Source organism: Aspergillus foveolatus (genome assembly GCF_047715535.1).
Source record: "Aspergillus foveolatus strain CBS 279.81 unplaced genomic scaffold BDW70scaffold_81, whole genome shotgun sequence".
Lineage (NCBI taxonomy): Eukaryota > Fungi > Ascomycota > Eurotiomycetes > Eurotiales > Aspergillaceae > Aspergillus > Aspergillus foveolatus.
Window position 1 is genome coordinate 65,915 of NW_027396145.1, and position 14,383 is coordinate 80,297.

The 14,383-nt window shown below is 49.4% G+C and overlaps 5 protein-coding genes across 5 annotated transcripts; 2 read left to right on the top strand and 3 right to left on the bottom strand.

The window, feature by feature from the left end:
* Window positions 1–2,048: 2,048 nt before the first annotated feature.
* On the bottom strand, window positions 2,049–2,927 carry BDW70DRAFT_118473 (uncharacterized protein). The gene is made up of 3 exons (XM_073734707.1): window positions 2,497–2,927; window positions 2,362–2,429; window positions 2,049–2,279 (listed from the first exon to the last, which is right to left on the bottom strand). Exons 1-3 carry the CDS (start codon window positions 2,796–2,798, stop codon window positions 2,224–2,226), a joined length of 426 nt encoding a protein of 141 aa, XP_073591952.1. The 5' UTR covers window positions 2,799–2,927; the 3' UTR covers window positions 2,049–2,223.
* Window positions 2,928–3,928: 1,001 nt separating this feature from the next.
* BDW70DRAFT_153614 (kinase-like domain-containing protein) lies at window positions 3,929–5,459 on the bottom strand (the record flags this gene model as incomplete). Its single annotated transcript, XM_073739675.1, has 7 exons — window positions 3,929–4,090; window positions 4,356–4,436; window positions 4,478–4,708; window positions 4,809–4,921; window positions 4,957–5,135; window positions 5,204–5,253; window positions 5,310–5,459. The coding sequence occupies 7 exons, from the start codon at window positions 5,457–5,459 to the stop codon at window positions 3,929–3,931; spliced, it is 966 nt and encodes a 321-aa protein (XP_073591953.1).
* Window positions 5,460–6,627: 1,168 nt separating this feature from the next.
* BDW70DRAFT_143889 (putative CTP synthase) lies at window positions 6,628–8,936 on the top strand. Its single transcript, XM_073738169.1, is given in 9 exon segments — window positions 6,628–6,832; window positions 6,894–6,901; window positions 6,948–7,117; window positions 7,164–7,201; window positions 7,248–7,311; window positions 7,330–7,332; window positions 7,420–7,434; window positions 7,483–8,156; window positions 8,208–8,936. The coding sequence occupies 9 exon segments, from the start codon at window positions 6,680–6,682 to the stop codon at window positions 8,832–8,834; spliced, it is 1,752 nt and encodes a 583-aa protein (XP_073591954.1). The 5' UTR covers window positions 6,628–6,679; the 3' UTR covers window positions 8,835–8,936.
* A 1,699-nt stretch (window positions 8,937–10,635) lies between these two features.
* Window positions 10,636–12,244, top strand: BDW70DRAFT_163839 (putative MFS multidrug transporter; the record flags this gene model as incomplete). Its single annotated transcript, XM_073741368.1, has 3 exons — window positions 10,636–10,812; window positions 10,872–11,366; window positions 11,432–12,244. The coding sequence occupies 3 exons, from the start codon at window positions 10,636–10,638 to the stop codon at window positions 12,242–12,244; spliced, it is 1,485 nt and encodes a 494-aa protein (XP_073591955.1).
* A 136-nt stretch (window positions 12,245–12,380) lies between these two features.
* BDW70DRAFT_143891 (uncharacterized protein) lies at window positions 12,381–13,636 on the bottom strand. The gene is made up of 2 exons (XM_073738170.1): window positions 13,228–13,636; window positions 12,381–13,149 (listed from the first exon to the last, which is right to left on the bottom strand). The coding sequence occupies exons 1-2, from the start codon at window positions 13,619–13,621 to the stop codon at window positions 12,473–12,475; spliced, it is 1,071 nt and encodes a 356-aa protein (XP_073591956.1). The 5' UTR covers window positions 13,622–13,636; the 3' UTR covers window positions 12,381–12,472.
* Window positions 13,637–14,383: the final 747 nt, after the last annotated feature.

The following is a 14,383-nucleotide window of genomic DNA, read 5'->3' on the forward strand; positions in this document are numbered from 1 at the left end:
ATTAGTCGGTGAATGGGCGGTGCGAACTCTTGATAACTGGGATAATAAATCCATCACATCACATGACCATGACATTTTGAACGTGGCCACAGTGAGGTCAATCCATTGCGGACCTCGCTGAGGAGCTGAGGACGAGAGCGGCCTGGGTAGATGTTGCGTATTTGTGAAGTTAGCTACGTCTTCTGTTTCTGCCTTGGAGAGATGGTGGGAGTACTGAGCACTTCAAAGTTTGAGGAGGCGGGATATTGTATTGCCACTGGAAAGGGTGACTCTTTCCAGGAGACTGGGATCTTGTAGGTACATTATGATATATCGAAAGGCTGGCTCGAAAGATTGATCTATCAATAAGTGCCGATGTCAAGTGAACGTTATGCTGATATCTTATACTGTGTTGTATCCCAGCGAGGATTAGATGCGTGAACTGCTCAGTTAGGGTTGGGGCTATGAGGTGCCCATACGGCTGTGCTGGTGACTCTAACAATAAAAACTCGATTACCAAGACTATTCTACATGCTATATCGCTGCCAAACAGCCCTTGTTGTAAGTAGGCTATATTGGTAGCTCGACAGATATGACACACTGTCAAGAGTAGGCAGCAAGACACACAGGGCGCCATTAAGGACGATGATCATCCCCGCAATCCGACTCACAGTAGCGATCGCAGCAGGCCAGGGTCCATGACGTTAATCGCTTAGGATAAATACATCATCCTCGTATTTCTTATGAGGGATTGGTGTTGCTTCGTATGCGCTGCCGAATACACCCCTGAGTAGGATTCTGGAAAAGTGAGAGTCATATTGGTGAAGGCTGGCAACCCCAAGAAAAGGTAGAAGCATATGAGCCAGGGGAAGTACGGCGAGCTGATGGCTGCACATATCTACGATTTCCTCAAGGGACCTCCTCTCGGGCAGCAGAAGCATCGAATTAGGACGGTTGTAGAGAGCATTGAAGAGACAAAACCGGTGTGGGAAGCTCCTTGTAGCAATTCTGCTGAGGTGAGTGAAGAGTTTCCCTACGCAGGTTTCCAGGATTTTATATCTGGCCTGATGGTGTACAGGGAACTTGGAGGTGCAACTTGATCGTTGAGAATCACCCCATGACGTACATGGATTTTAAATCAGAGATCTAAACTGAAGTGTTTTAAACGTGGATATTGCTGCAGTAAGAAATGTCAACAATTAGTACAATTACTTGGCGGGCTTATGGTTTCTTTGACAATGTGTCTGTTTGATGCGAAGCCGCTCTAAATCAAAATCCGGTTTCAAGCCATTATAGCTTATTTCTTCTTTCTTACCGAAGTCACCACTGGTGTTGTCTCATAGTCTGAAATCCTCAAGAACTGCTCGACTCTTAACTGAAGTCGGTTAAGGTTGTCTCCAACTGCTATTTCTTCCGCTGGCAGGTGCACCTACCACAAGGTTAAGTATTTACTACATATCTTGTAACAAGTAAAATGATAGACTGAAATGCTGGATAGGCTAGTTTTACTATTAGATCAGTTGCTGCTTATCTGTAAACATTAAGTATAGCAAACGAGGTATATAGCTCAAAACTCCAAGAGATGATAAGTGTGACGAGCTACGCCCGAAGTCTTGATTCGGGCATTGCCCGAATTGCGATGGACATGATCAACATGATCAACAACATGATCAACAGGATTAACAAGATCAACGTGGTCAACATTATCAACGTGACCAATATGTTTGATACTGATCAACACGCTCGGAGTCCTATGACCCGAGCTCGCTACCAAGCTTGCCATTCCGGCAAAGCATATAAGAAGCTCAACGGTCACTGTTTATTAGTTCTTTAACGAATTCTTCTCTAGTCCAATGCTACTTGTTAGTATCAACGACTCTAGCTCGTGACAATAAGACCCTGCAGGAGGCTCTGGTAACGGGAGTTTCTAAGCCCATCTTCCTAACCTGATTCTTATGCTATCATCCCTGGAAAGTAATAGAGTAGACACTGGGAAAGTAGCGTCAAGTAACTCAAATGCAAGTCATAATGCATACTGAGATCAATTTCCTTACGGCATTTTAGGAAATAAAGCCTTCTAAGTGTCCAGTAATTGGCCAGCGTTCCAGCAAATCTGGTAGACACCATAAATAAATCTTAATCCAGTAAATCACGCTTTCACATCCGCCAAAGGGGCAGAAGAAAACCAACGTTCAGTATATTGTAACTAATGCACAGTTCTAGGACCTTGCGCTGAGGGTAGAGCTATCTGCGGTGGATTGAGAGAATCAGAGCACCATTCCCTTCTGCAGCGTTGTACCCTAATCAGCCAGCCCAGTCAGTCCGTCAATCCGCATTTAAACAAAGGTAATATGAACTAGAGCGCAATATGGAAAAACTCACCCCCAACGTACCCCTCAGGTGTGGTACAACTATCAATAATCCTCTGAGCACCCTTCGCAACATCCCGACTGTACATGGAGGTCAGTATAGCCTGTGCATCTCTTCATAGCCAGGCTATCACGGAAGGGGGCGTACCAAAGTGACCTTTCCCCACCCTTCCCAGTACTACTCCCCGTGATCACAGTATCGCCAGCTTGACAGAAGACAGTCTCGTCGCCGCTAACGACGCAGTCAACGGTGCTCTTAGTCAAGAGATAGTCAACGCAGGCTTGGGCTTCCGAGACGGGACGGTAGAGGCCGCCGTCATTGTTGCAGGTGAGGGCTATGCGTTTCGAGAGGGGGTCCGCGGGCGTAAATGATGGGAAGGCAAGAATAGTGCTGACGAGCCCGAGAAGGGCTGTGAAGTAACCAATAGAGATGGGGGACGTCGAGGGCATTTGGTGGTCGCTGTTGGTGGATGCGATGGGTCGACGGTCACCTTTTTTGCGATTGATGTTGGGATGTTTGGGCCTTTATAACGAGGAATTGGGAAAGTCTAAGACCCTTTTATAAAGCTAGAATGGTGGAACATACGCAGCCATATATGTTTGTCGGTTGTGACCCGAAGTACTGGGTACATAACCGGGGCGCAGTAAACAAGCTTAGGGGGCAGTGTTGCTTGTACCCGAAAGACCTTTTAAGCCGTATATAAATGGTCGTAGTCTTGAAAACCCGTAGCAATAGGAACCGGCTCGCATTCTCATGTGGGTATGAGCCATAGACTAAGAATGCCTAACATGAATGTAAAGCTTCATAGTGAGGCTGGATTGGTAGACGTGCTGGCCCAGTTCCTACTCATTTCAAACGTGTTATTTTTAGCTTTCTTCACGGACAAGAACCTACGGTGCTGCTAAGCCTCAGTCTCCAACGCCGACTACTGCTGATGGCCGACCTCTTTGGACTTGTGCCTGGAGTGAGCGGATATCAGCTTATAAGCATCGTTCCATCGACATTTTCGATCTGATGACAAGCCGGCTCATTGATTTCTAACTTACTTGCGAACGCAATCGATGTGCATATGCCTGATGCACATAGCAAACATAGGGCAGAGGTGTTCTTGACTGTGGCTTAGATTGGCTTACTGTGGAACTGGAGATCGGCCCAGATTGGGGGCCAAAACTGTATAGACTGTATAAGCAGTCCAAATGGGGATAGACCTCACTCATGATCATGATCAGAGGTTGTAGTATATGAGTTCCAGTTCAATCAACAGCTCAAAATAAGCTCAGGTTTTTTGGGGTCTTGCACGGCTGAGCTCTCTCCCTCTAGGGCTTGCTATTTCAGTCTATATTGTTGAAATATATACTCTACGAGTTTTGACTTTAAGATTTAGTAATGACTAAAAACTACAGCAGGCTTTACTAAGTAGAAGTACTTTGGATCATATACTAGTAGGCTTCTGTAACAAATATATGTAAAAATTTTCTTCAAAACAATAATACGGAAAGGGCAGATCTCCCTAGGCGCTAGTATATTCCGCTCAGGTATTAGATCGGTATAAAGAAACTCACCTGCCACAACAATAAGATTAGTGGGAAAGCAAAGGTAATTGTGGATGTGTTCGTTTACAATTTTCATCGAAGAAAGGGCCATTGAATACTCTCGCCCGTTCCTGCAGAGCTTGCCTGTTCTCATTCATGATAGGATTAGGCCAACTGAAGTCTGCCATAGCATCCGACTGTGCTAGTAACTCTTTTGGTGGGTGGGGGGTGGGGGGCAAGTAGTGCAATCATTTCCCCTAAATGTGTCTTAGGATCGTAACGGCCTTGACTATCATGCACATGGAGGAATAGTTCGGTGTTCTCGATTATATTCACGCCTGGTACAGTATGGTAAGTTGTCGCAAAAAATAAAGGTATCCTGAAAATGATAGAAATTAAACTGAGATGTCTGCTTGGATTTCCGCGGGAAGCACAATAAAAGTGTTAGATGGGCCTGGAGGTGGGGGTTCATACCAAAACGCCGATATTCCATATATCCGCGCTGAAACTCCATGGGCAGCCAAGAATAACTACAGGCGCACGGTAATTATCCGGCTGTATTGGATGAAAACCAACTGTTTCGTTCCGTTCCTCACTTGACCCTGGTTATCACTTTCAAGACGAGTTGCTAACCCAAAGTCAACAATTTTAGGCAGCATTTTCCGAAGCTCTCGCCAATTGAGGGACCCGAAATCATTGTGACAATGGTAGATGGTACGTCCGCTCGTCGGATCAGTCTTACATTGCATAGGCAGATTGGTGGTCTGTTCCTTGACAAAGTTAGGGAGAATGTCTTGGTTCTCGAACGTCATCAGAATATTGTCGAGCTTCAAGTCTAACAGGAAAGAAGTATCAGTAATCTGCATAGGAAGAGTGATGATGTTAAGGGGAAGAACTGATGACAAAATACTCGCCAGTATGTACAACCCTGCATTCTGAGTGGAGATAGTCAAGACCCGCAAGAAGAATAAGAAGGTATGCCTTCGCGATTGAAAGAGGGAGCCTCGACCAAACGAAACGTTTCTGAAGTATCCAAAGGACTCCCGCATTGGTTCATATGCTAGACATAGATGACTCCCATCTGGACCTGCCACCTCGAAGCTATCCAGGCAGGTTCGGATGATCCCACGGCCGCGGTGTATGGGGCTTTGTCGGGAAATATGTTCTTCGATGTCGCGCTCATGGTAAGCCTCGAGAGTGCTGCGATTATTTATTATTTTTAGTGCTACAAAACGGTCGGGTTGCCAAATGTACCTAAATAAAATATCCGTCTGTTAGCAGGTGTCTATAATCGCAGGGAGCATGATAGAGATCATGCCTACACCCTTATATCCTTCGCCAGCCATATGGTTGAACGTGTTCCCCAACCGATCTTCACCAATATTTATAGTGATTGGCAAGTATCTCTCCTGGCTTAGCAGGGTAAACATGTTTCGGGCTGTAAGCCGGACAGGCCTCTTCATCCATAAGTTCGTGCTGGGGAACTGGAGAAGCAAAACGAAACGGGAATTGAAATGGTTTGGAGTGAAGGGAAAACGTCCGCTTTAACATACGATTCAGTAGCCGCAACCCAATCATCAAGATGAATAGCAAGCGTAAGGACGAACGGGTTTTGTTGCTTCAGCGGAGCTCCCGCAAAAAAGGGATGATTTGTTCTGCTAGGAGTCTCCTGGTTAAGTTAACCAGAAAGAGGATGACAGCCAGATATATCCGTGGTAAGAGCACCCTGAAAGAAATCTGGTTTTGTATATTTGTGGATCAGTTGAAGTAGAAAAGTGAAGAGAAGAAACGCAGCCGTTCTGAGTGATGAGGTAGCGGAGTCTTTAGCAAGAGCATTGGCATATCTTGGCGATGTTTGCACTAATCTAATCTGGCATGGGAAACCCAAAGGGGTTTCCCAGTTCTGAGAGCTGATATCTGCTTAGGATGCGATTGAAACTTGATATATTCCTATACTGCTCTAAAGCATTGCTGTCGATGAAGTGTGCTGTCCGAAATCTAGAGTGCGATAAACCATACTAACGATTGCTACTATTTCATACAGACAGAAGCTGTCAACTGGAGGAGACCTGTCCTTACTAATCACATACAGCACCTCGATCGACCTTCAGTTCATCAGTCGGTTATAGAGAGATCGACATCTCTCTTGACGATCATAAGAAATCTCATAATAGCTATAAATCTCTATGCAGACTGTAGATAGGATATTTTAAGACCTTCAATGATTTCGTTGCAGACATTGGCCACATGACCGAATCCAGCGTTAGTAGCCACCTCGATAGTCAACACCAAACCAAACCAAACAAACCACAGAAACAAAATATATTGAGGCGCTATAATGGTCATGAATCATTGTATTGCTGTCTTCCTCGTCAGTAGGCTTGAAGCTCTATGTAGCCGAGAATCAATGCGGACCATATTTGCTAGACCAGTTGCAAATATCTATTTAGCGGCGCGCCCGTCCATCGGGGAGTCTGAAGAAATGCCATTGTCCATGAGGGGTTATAATGAAGGCCGGGGCTGGAGTCCAATGCAAAAGACTGCTTTCTTCTAAGGCGTTTTCACTGATGAACTAACAGGGCCAAATACTGAATTTGAGATGAAGTGATCTGATGAGAGCCTCAGGCACCATTACCAAAGCGGCAGCTCCCCACTTAAAACAAAAAAGTTCTGCCGCTGTTTTCCAGGCGGTGAGCGAATCCGTGGTTATCAGGCCCCGCGTATCGATTTTTTTTTATCTCTTGCTACCTCCCTGGTATTCGCCAGGCAGGCCGCCATTGAGTCTTCTATTCGCCAAGATGAAGTATGTTCTGGTTTCTGGTGGTGTTATTTCCGGTGTCGGAAAGGGTATTATCGCAAGCAGTACCGGGCTGCTGCTGAAAACTGCTGGTCTGTCCGTCTCGAGCATCAAGATTGATCCGTACTTGAATCCCGATGCCGGGCTTATGAACGTACGCAATCCATTTCGCATGTGACTTGAGGCGCTGCTGATCATTAATGATTGTTCTTTAGCCCTTGGAGTACGTCCCCGTTATCCCATACCGACTGCGTAACTGACGATCAAAGGCACGGAGAATGCTTCGTCTTGGACGATGGAGGTGAAGCCGATTTGGACTTGGGGAACTACGAGCGGTACCTTGGTGTCACACTCGGCCGGGACAACAACATCACTACCGGCAAGATCTACCAACATGTGATTGAGAAGGAGCGCCGGGGTGACTACTTGGGAAAGACGGGTGCGTGGTTCGGCGTGTTTGTGGTTGACCCAGCTGACCCGGCTAGTGCAAATCGTGCCGCATCTTACAAACGAGATTCAAAATGTCAGTTTCCGTTAATCGGTATCTCGGGCGAGGTTGACAATGGCAGTGGGTTGAACGAGTTGCCCGGGTTCCTATTGATGAGTCAGGACGAGAGCCCGACGTCTGCATCAGTATGTATTTCCCACAATTTGCGAGTATCGCTTGCTGACCAATTTAGTTGAGGTAAGCTACGACAAAGCCATGATGAAGTGTTGGCTAACCAAGACCTTTTTGCGTGCAGTTGGGAGGAACTGGTAAGTGATCTGAGACTGCTCATGTGGGACGCCACTAATGTCGCACAGTCGGAGATATCGAAAGTGCTCCCTTCGTTGAGGCAATGAGCCAACTTCAACGCCGCGTTGGAAAGGCCAACTTCCTTCAGATCCACGTCAGCTACGTGCCCTTGATTGGCTCGGAGCAGAAGACGAAGCCGACGCAACGAGCGATTAGCGATGTGCGAAGTGGTGGTCTCAGGCCAGACCTGATCGCATGCCGTTGCGAGACTCCCCTCGAGGAGATGACCATCCGCAAGATTGCCGGTACCTGTCAGGTGGAGCGGGATCAAGTTGTCGGTGTCCACAACGTGCCCTCTACTTACCAGGTGCCTATCCTTCTGGAGAACCAAGGGTTCCTTAACACTATCAAGGATCTTCTTGAAATCCGGAGCTTGCACATTGAGCCCAAGTATGTGGAGCTCGGCAAGTCCATGTGGCACAAATGGCACGGTTTGGCCATGAGCCAAGACCATGTCTTTGACACGGTCTCGATCGTGCTGGTTGGCAAGTACACAAGTCTGCATGACTCATATCTGAGTGTAACAAAAGCGCTGGAACATGCCTCTATGCACTGCCAGAAGAAACTTAACCTCATCTGGGTGGAGTCGTCTCATCTGGAAGAGGACCACCAGTCAATAAATCCTGCCGAGTACTACAAAGCCTGGCACGCCGTCTCCACCGCAGACGGCATTCTTGTTCCGGTAAGTCGCACATATGGTTGATCAGCATCAATGATGGCTTACATCAATTAGGGTGGCTTCGGCCAGCGCGGCACCGAAGGCATGGTCAAGTGTGCCGAATGGGCGCGTACAAAAAACGTCCCTTTCCTCGGAATCTGCTTGGGTCTGCAGGTCGCCGTCATTGAATACGCCCGCAACGTCTGCGGTATGACCAAGGCCGACAGCGCCGAGTTCAACGAGGAATGTGAGCAGCCGGCGATCGTCTACATGCCGGAAATCGACAAGACCAAGATGGGTGGCACGATGCGCCTCGGGAAACGCCCTACCCTCTTCCAGGAGGGCACCGAGTGGTCCAAATTCCGCAAGCTCTACGGCAACAAGAAGGAGATATGGGAGCGCCACCGCCACCGCTACGAGGTCAACCCCGATCTCGTGGAGAAACTCGAGGCGGCTGGCCTGTCGTTTATCGGAAAGGACGAGACCGGCAAGCGGATGGAGGTCATTGAGCTTAAAGACCACAGGTGGTATGTTGGTGTCCAGTTCCACCCGGAGTACCTGAGCCGCGTCATCACGCCCAGCAAGAGTTTCCTGGGCTTCTTTGCGGCGGCTGCTGGGTGTCTTGACGAGATCACCGAGACTTTCCAGGGAGCACATGACCTTAGCCATCTCCAGGTGCGGCCCAAGATCGAATCAGTTTAGCGATTTCGTTCTGCGCTTTATCACTAGATTGTCTGTTTGGAGTAATTCGGCTAAGTCTACGCAACATAGATAGAAATGAATATATGAATCTCTTACATGGTGTGCTGGTTTAAGGTCAGTTACTTAGCGCGAGATTTCTTGCATCGTGTAGCTACGATGTGGCTCGTGACGAGCGTTCTTACTCTACGCAGGTGACAGAGTTAGGTGGCCGGTTTCTAGCTAGAACGAATGCGTATATACCTACAACCTTCAACGCAAACAACGCCAGATTCCAATAAATTGTCCTGTCTGAATCAGAAGGGATCAGAAGGGCGCTTACAGCATCACCGTGGAACGCAGCTCAAAAGCCCATATCATATAACAAAATCCTCCCCGTCACCCTCCGCCCTCTTTACTCTCCTACCATCCCAATACTGTACTGCTTACAGCCCGCCGTTCTCGCAGCCTCCCTTCCGTCCCATTCTCGCCAAACTGGACCGCTGACTGATACGTACAGCGCCTGTCCCTTGCAAGATATCAATGGGCTACGTGTTTTAAGGGCTATCCGGCGTTGTCACACTTGGCTAGGCAGAATTACGGAATGCCTTCTAGTCAGATCCATCAGCATCAGGATGGGCAAAGCAAAAGACGTGCACTGCGATTGTATCCCTCTGTCATGGACGGCATTGGTGCAACGTTCACTAATACAGTTGATTTATAGGGCTAGTCTTGTTCTTGGCGGGTTTATAGGAGTAATTTGGATTAGGGCTAGTTGGTTTCCTTACAAATTCTGAGCTGCAAGTGAAGTTTCCATGTACGATTCCTGGCTCAGGACCGGATAAAGATCTTGCAGTCAGAAAGTCTGTAGTTACAGTTGAATCAGTAATCTCGAACAAGTCATATGCGAATATTGGTCAGGGACAGGCCTTTGGTGCTCGGCAGTAAATTGCTTATACCGAGGGGAAGAACAGGCAGTGCCCATCGAGAATGATTCTTGTCTTGGTCCAGATACAGGTTTTCACGCAAGACAAATTGGAGGCAAGTGTAGAAAGGAGAAGCGGTGGTCCCGTAAGGTCGGGGCCTTGCTTATTGTACTTTGATGGTCAAATGATGATGAATTGTTGGCTTGCGCTACAACAGAACTGCAGCGGGGGTTGCTGCACTTGAGCCAGTAGGAAACCCAATTTAGTAGGCTTGATGCACTCAGTCTAGTATTGATACGATGTTCACCTAGGCAAGCAAGACGGCGCCGGCGAGCGTCCCAGACAGTGACACGGGCAGGCTCATCCGACGACCATGTTTATCTCGCAGGGGAGGCGGTCGTCTAAAACCGTAAAGGCCACGAGTCAGGAACCTCTGCCCAGACGTGGCGGATAAGACAAGTCCATATAAGCCTTGTCAGCACTACCTCAGGCGTAAACGCCCCCGGAAGTCCCATCGGCAATTCCAGCTCAGCAAGCCTCGGAATAACCCCGTGCTGCCCAGCCAGCCAAGCACAGTCTGCAGAAATGCTTGATCAAGGTAAGAGTCGGCACTGCCAGACTGCCCTTTTACCGGGGGTGCCGGCATTGCCAGCGGTGCTCATCTACCGGGCGACGTCACGATCTCCACTGCCAGCGTTGTCAGACGCCCGGATAGGATGATTGTCGAACGCTAACCCCGGGACTTATCTGCACTACTTATCTCCAGACTCGACTCCATGACCCACATTGGGGAATTCCCCCGCGTGACCCCTTTTGGGGTTGGGGCGATATAGAAAGGAGGTGGCCCCTTGTTTGGGGTTGAGGGCGGATAAGCAATTCCACACTTGAACAAGAACCCCATGGAGAAGACACAGTCCGCCTGCGTGGAGGAGGCAGGGAATGGAGCACATACGCCCCCCGAAGGTGCTCTGACGGAGCAGCACCAGGCATACCTTTTACAACGCCATGGGACGCTGGACCTCGACCCCTTGCCGAGTATGGACCCGGCCGATCCGTACAATTGGCCTTTGTGGAAGGTCAGCCCTATCAACCCTGCAAAATCTACAAGTCAACCCGTTCGCCTAACATATGACAGAAAGCAACAAACCTTGCCCTTGTCGCCTTCCACGCCTGCATGGGCACCTTTACAGCGGCCGCGATCATCCCAGCCTACGCAGAAATTGCTGAGGCGGTCCATGTCTCCATCCAGCGCGTCTCCTATCTCACCTCGCTTCAGATCGCCATCCTCGGCGCCGCGCCGCTGCTCTGGAAACCCTTATCCCATCGTTTCGGCCGCCGCCCGATTTTCCTCATGTCTCTGGCGCTCAGCTGTGTCTGTAACATTGGCTGCGCAAAGAGCCCCGACTATGCGTCCATGGCTGCGTGCCGCGCACTCGTGGCTTTCTTTATCTCTCCGGCCATGGCGCTGGGGAGTGCGGTCGTGATGGAGACATTCTTCAAGCAGCAACGGGCGATGTATATGGGAGTCTGGACTGTGATGGTAACGCTCGGGGTGCCGATTGGCCCGTTTATCTTTGGCTTCGTGGCAGAACGGGTCGGGTTTGTCTGGATCTACTGGGTGCTGGCTATTGTACGCTGCCTGCTTACCTCGGGACTGTTGCCATAAACGATCAGGAACTGACTACTCTCATACAGACCAACGGCATCCAATTCATCCTCTACGTCTTTTTCGGCCCCGAAACCCGCTACACAGGCCCTTCGGCTTCCCCAGTCAAATACCAATATCTGAGCCTAGCCCGCATCGACTCGGACCCCTTCACGCTGGCTGAGTTCTTCTGTCCGCTGTCGCTGTTTGCCAATATCCCCGTTCTGCTATCCGCAATCGCCTACAGCATGGTCTTCCTCTTCGCCTCTGTGCTCAACTCAGTCGAGGTCCCACAACTCCTGCAGGAGAAATTCGCCCTCAACGCGCAGCAACTCGGCCTCCAATTCCTCGGCCTCATCATCGGCTCCCTCCTCGGCGAACAGATGGGCGGTGTCATGTCTGATCTCTGGATGAGCCGCGCAGGACACTTCATGCACAGAATCAAGAATGCTGGCCGTCCCCCACCCGAGTTCCGGCTCTGGCTCAGCTACTTCGGGTACCTGGTTACTATTGCCGGCATGGTTGTCTTTCTCGTCTGCACTGAGCAATCCCCCGAGGGACAGTGGCGGGTCGCGCCCATTGTAGGGACTGGGGTTGCGGCGTTCGGGAACCAAGTTGTTACAACCGTGTTGACGACGTATGCGGTCGACACCCATCCGCAGGATGCCGGTGGTGTAGGGGTGTTTATCAATTTTGTGCGTTCGACGTGGGGGTTCATCGGTCCGTTCTGGTTCCCGTCGATGTTTGAGAGCGTGGGCGTTGCGAAGAGCTCGGGGGCCGTGACGGCGTTGATTGTCGGGTGTAGTTTTGCGCCGACGGTGTTCTTGCATATAACAGGCAAAAGGTGGAGGTCTGAGCATTGAAATAAGTAGTGACTGCTCAGCTTAGGATAGATGTCTGTTCCAGACTCTGGAAATTCAGCTGGTGCTGTTTTACATACCCAACGATGATAACACTACGCTACCGTGGGCAAATTAATAGAGATTGGTGATACGTAGACGACTTAGTCTGCACTCTAAGCGCCTCGATATAGATACCCTAACCATAAGAGAAGAAAAAGGAAATGAAATGGAATGAAACGCATCAGACTCTCAAACCATCGGTATACCCGCAGTTTCCTTCAGAGTTTCCTCGGTATGCCTCCAAACAGCTCTATCAGCCCCCTCCCTTAAGTAACCCGCCAGAACCGCCGACGTAGCCCTAACATCGCCCTTCCAATTCAAGAGATACGCACCACTCCCACTCACCCCGTCTATCCCGGTTGCAATGTCCAAGTCTTCTTTCCCATTGCCATCCTTAGCCGGATACAGCCGCGAACACAGATGGAAAAGGTGCCTCTCTCCACACTCCGCCAAATCAACACTAAACGGCCACATCAGCGGCCAGAACAAGTAATTATACGCCGCAGCCACGGGTCCTGGAAAGCTATTGGTGTAGATATTTGTACCCACGAGACCAGGAAATGCGTGGATGAAGGAGACTTTTGGGTGCCTCTTGGCTAAGTGGGCCATCGACAACGAGGTCATGGTAATGGAGTGTTTGTAGGCATTTAGCAGGGAGAAAGTATGCTTTAGGTCGAGATCATCCAAGTTTATGCCGTATTCAAAGCCACCGCCGTAGATGGATATCACCCTGCTAGGGATAGAGTTTGGCTCTGGTGAGGTGGAAGGTTCATGTTCAGATTCAAGCAAAGGGAGGAGGTTCTGGATGAACCGCATGCGGGCATAGTAGCGCAAGGCGAAGAGACGATCGAGTCCTTCGGATGTATCTGGTCCATTCAGATACGTAATCAGCATTCCCACACAACTCACACACATCTCAATCGAATAGGGTAGGATTAGCGCACCATCCCTCCTCCTAAAGGGAACTGAAATCCCGCCGGGCGTCATGAACAGAAAATCCAGTTTCCCTTTTCCTCCTTTTTCGCTCTCTATGATCTTCCTACAGACCCCGTCCACGTTTTTGATGAGCGAGACATCCGCTTCTATGAAAGTAAACCGTGCTTGCGGGCTTGTGCGCTGCAGTTCGGACAGGACTGGTTCCGCGCGGTAGGCGCTTCGTCCAACGATATATGCCGTTAGGGATTTGCCTTCTGTGTGTCTTGCCAGGGCGCGTAGAGTAGAAAGGCCGATTCCGCTTGTGCCGCCGACGAAGAGAGCTGTTATCCGTGCAGAGTGAGAAGTAGAGGGGAGGGAGCGGAGGGCTGCGTTGGAGGAACGGACGGGGTTAATGGGGACCATAGTGGTGTGATAAGAATACAGGATCAATTGAATATGTTGGGACGAGAAAGACAAATGGGAGTTATGGGGTATTTATAGGTTGGTTTCATGCTGTCGATTTGAGCTTGCGCGTTGCGATTGACTCAGTGCCCAGGTGTATTGTATACTTCCGCTGTCGGGCCTAGACTGTGAATGGACTAGGCTCGCAAGATCCCTGTCAGTGGAGTCACCTTGAGCAACATGGGGCAAGATTTAGCTGCTTGTACCCAATCATATCTGTGCCTCGCAAGCTTTTACGGGTAAGGTTGCTCGGCCGGATCGGATCGTTCTGTGTCACCTGGCTGGGCTGTACAGTAGGGAGCAGGCTACTTTTCTTTATTGGAGGCTCGGGAGAGGTCGGAGCTTTGTACCGGCGCTCTACGCAGGTCAGAAAGCAGTCTACTGCAATGTATCAGTTAGGCGAAGCAGGCAAGCCAGGAGAAGATCGACTATGACGAGGATCAATAGAGTTGGTAGGGTTAGAGGCGGTCGAAGAAGAGTCCGATTATGGCGCATTCCCCCAAATCCTTTTCTCTCGCCAAACACATACTTTAAGTACTCTGACTCATTCACGGAGTTTTCACGGGGTCTCAAGTGCCCTTTACCCAAATCCTTCGGCTCCACTGGTACATCGACCTAGACCTACCAGGTACAGAGTTCTCTGTACGTATTAACCTGTCCCCGTACATGTAGTCGAGCCATACTTACCTTCTAGGTATATCACCAGGTTTTTTTTGCAATTAA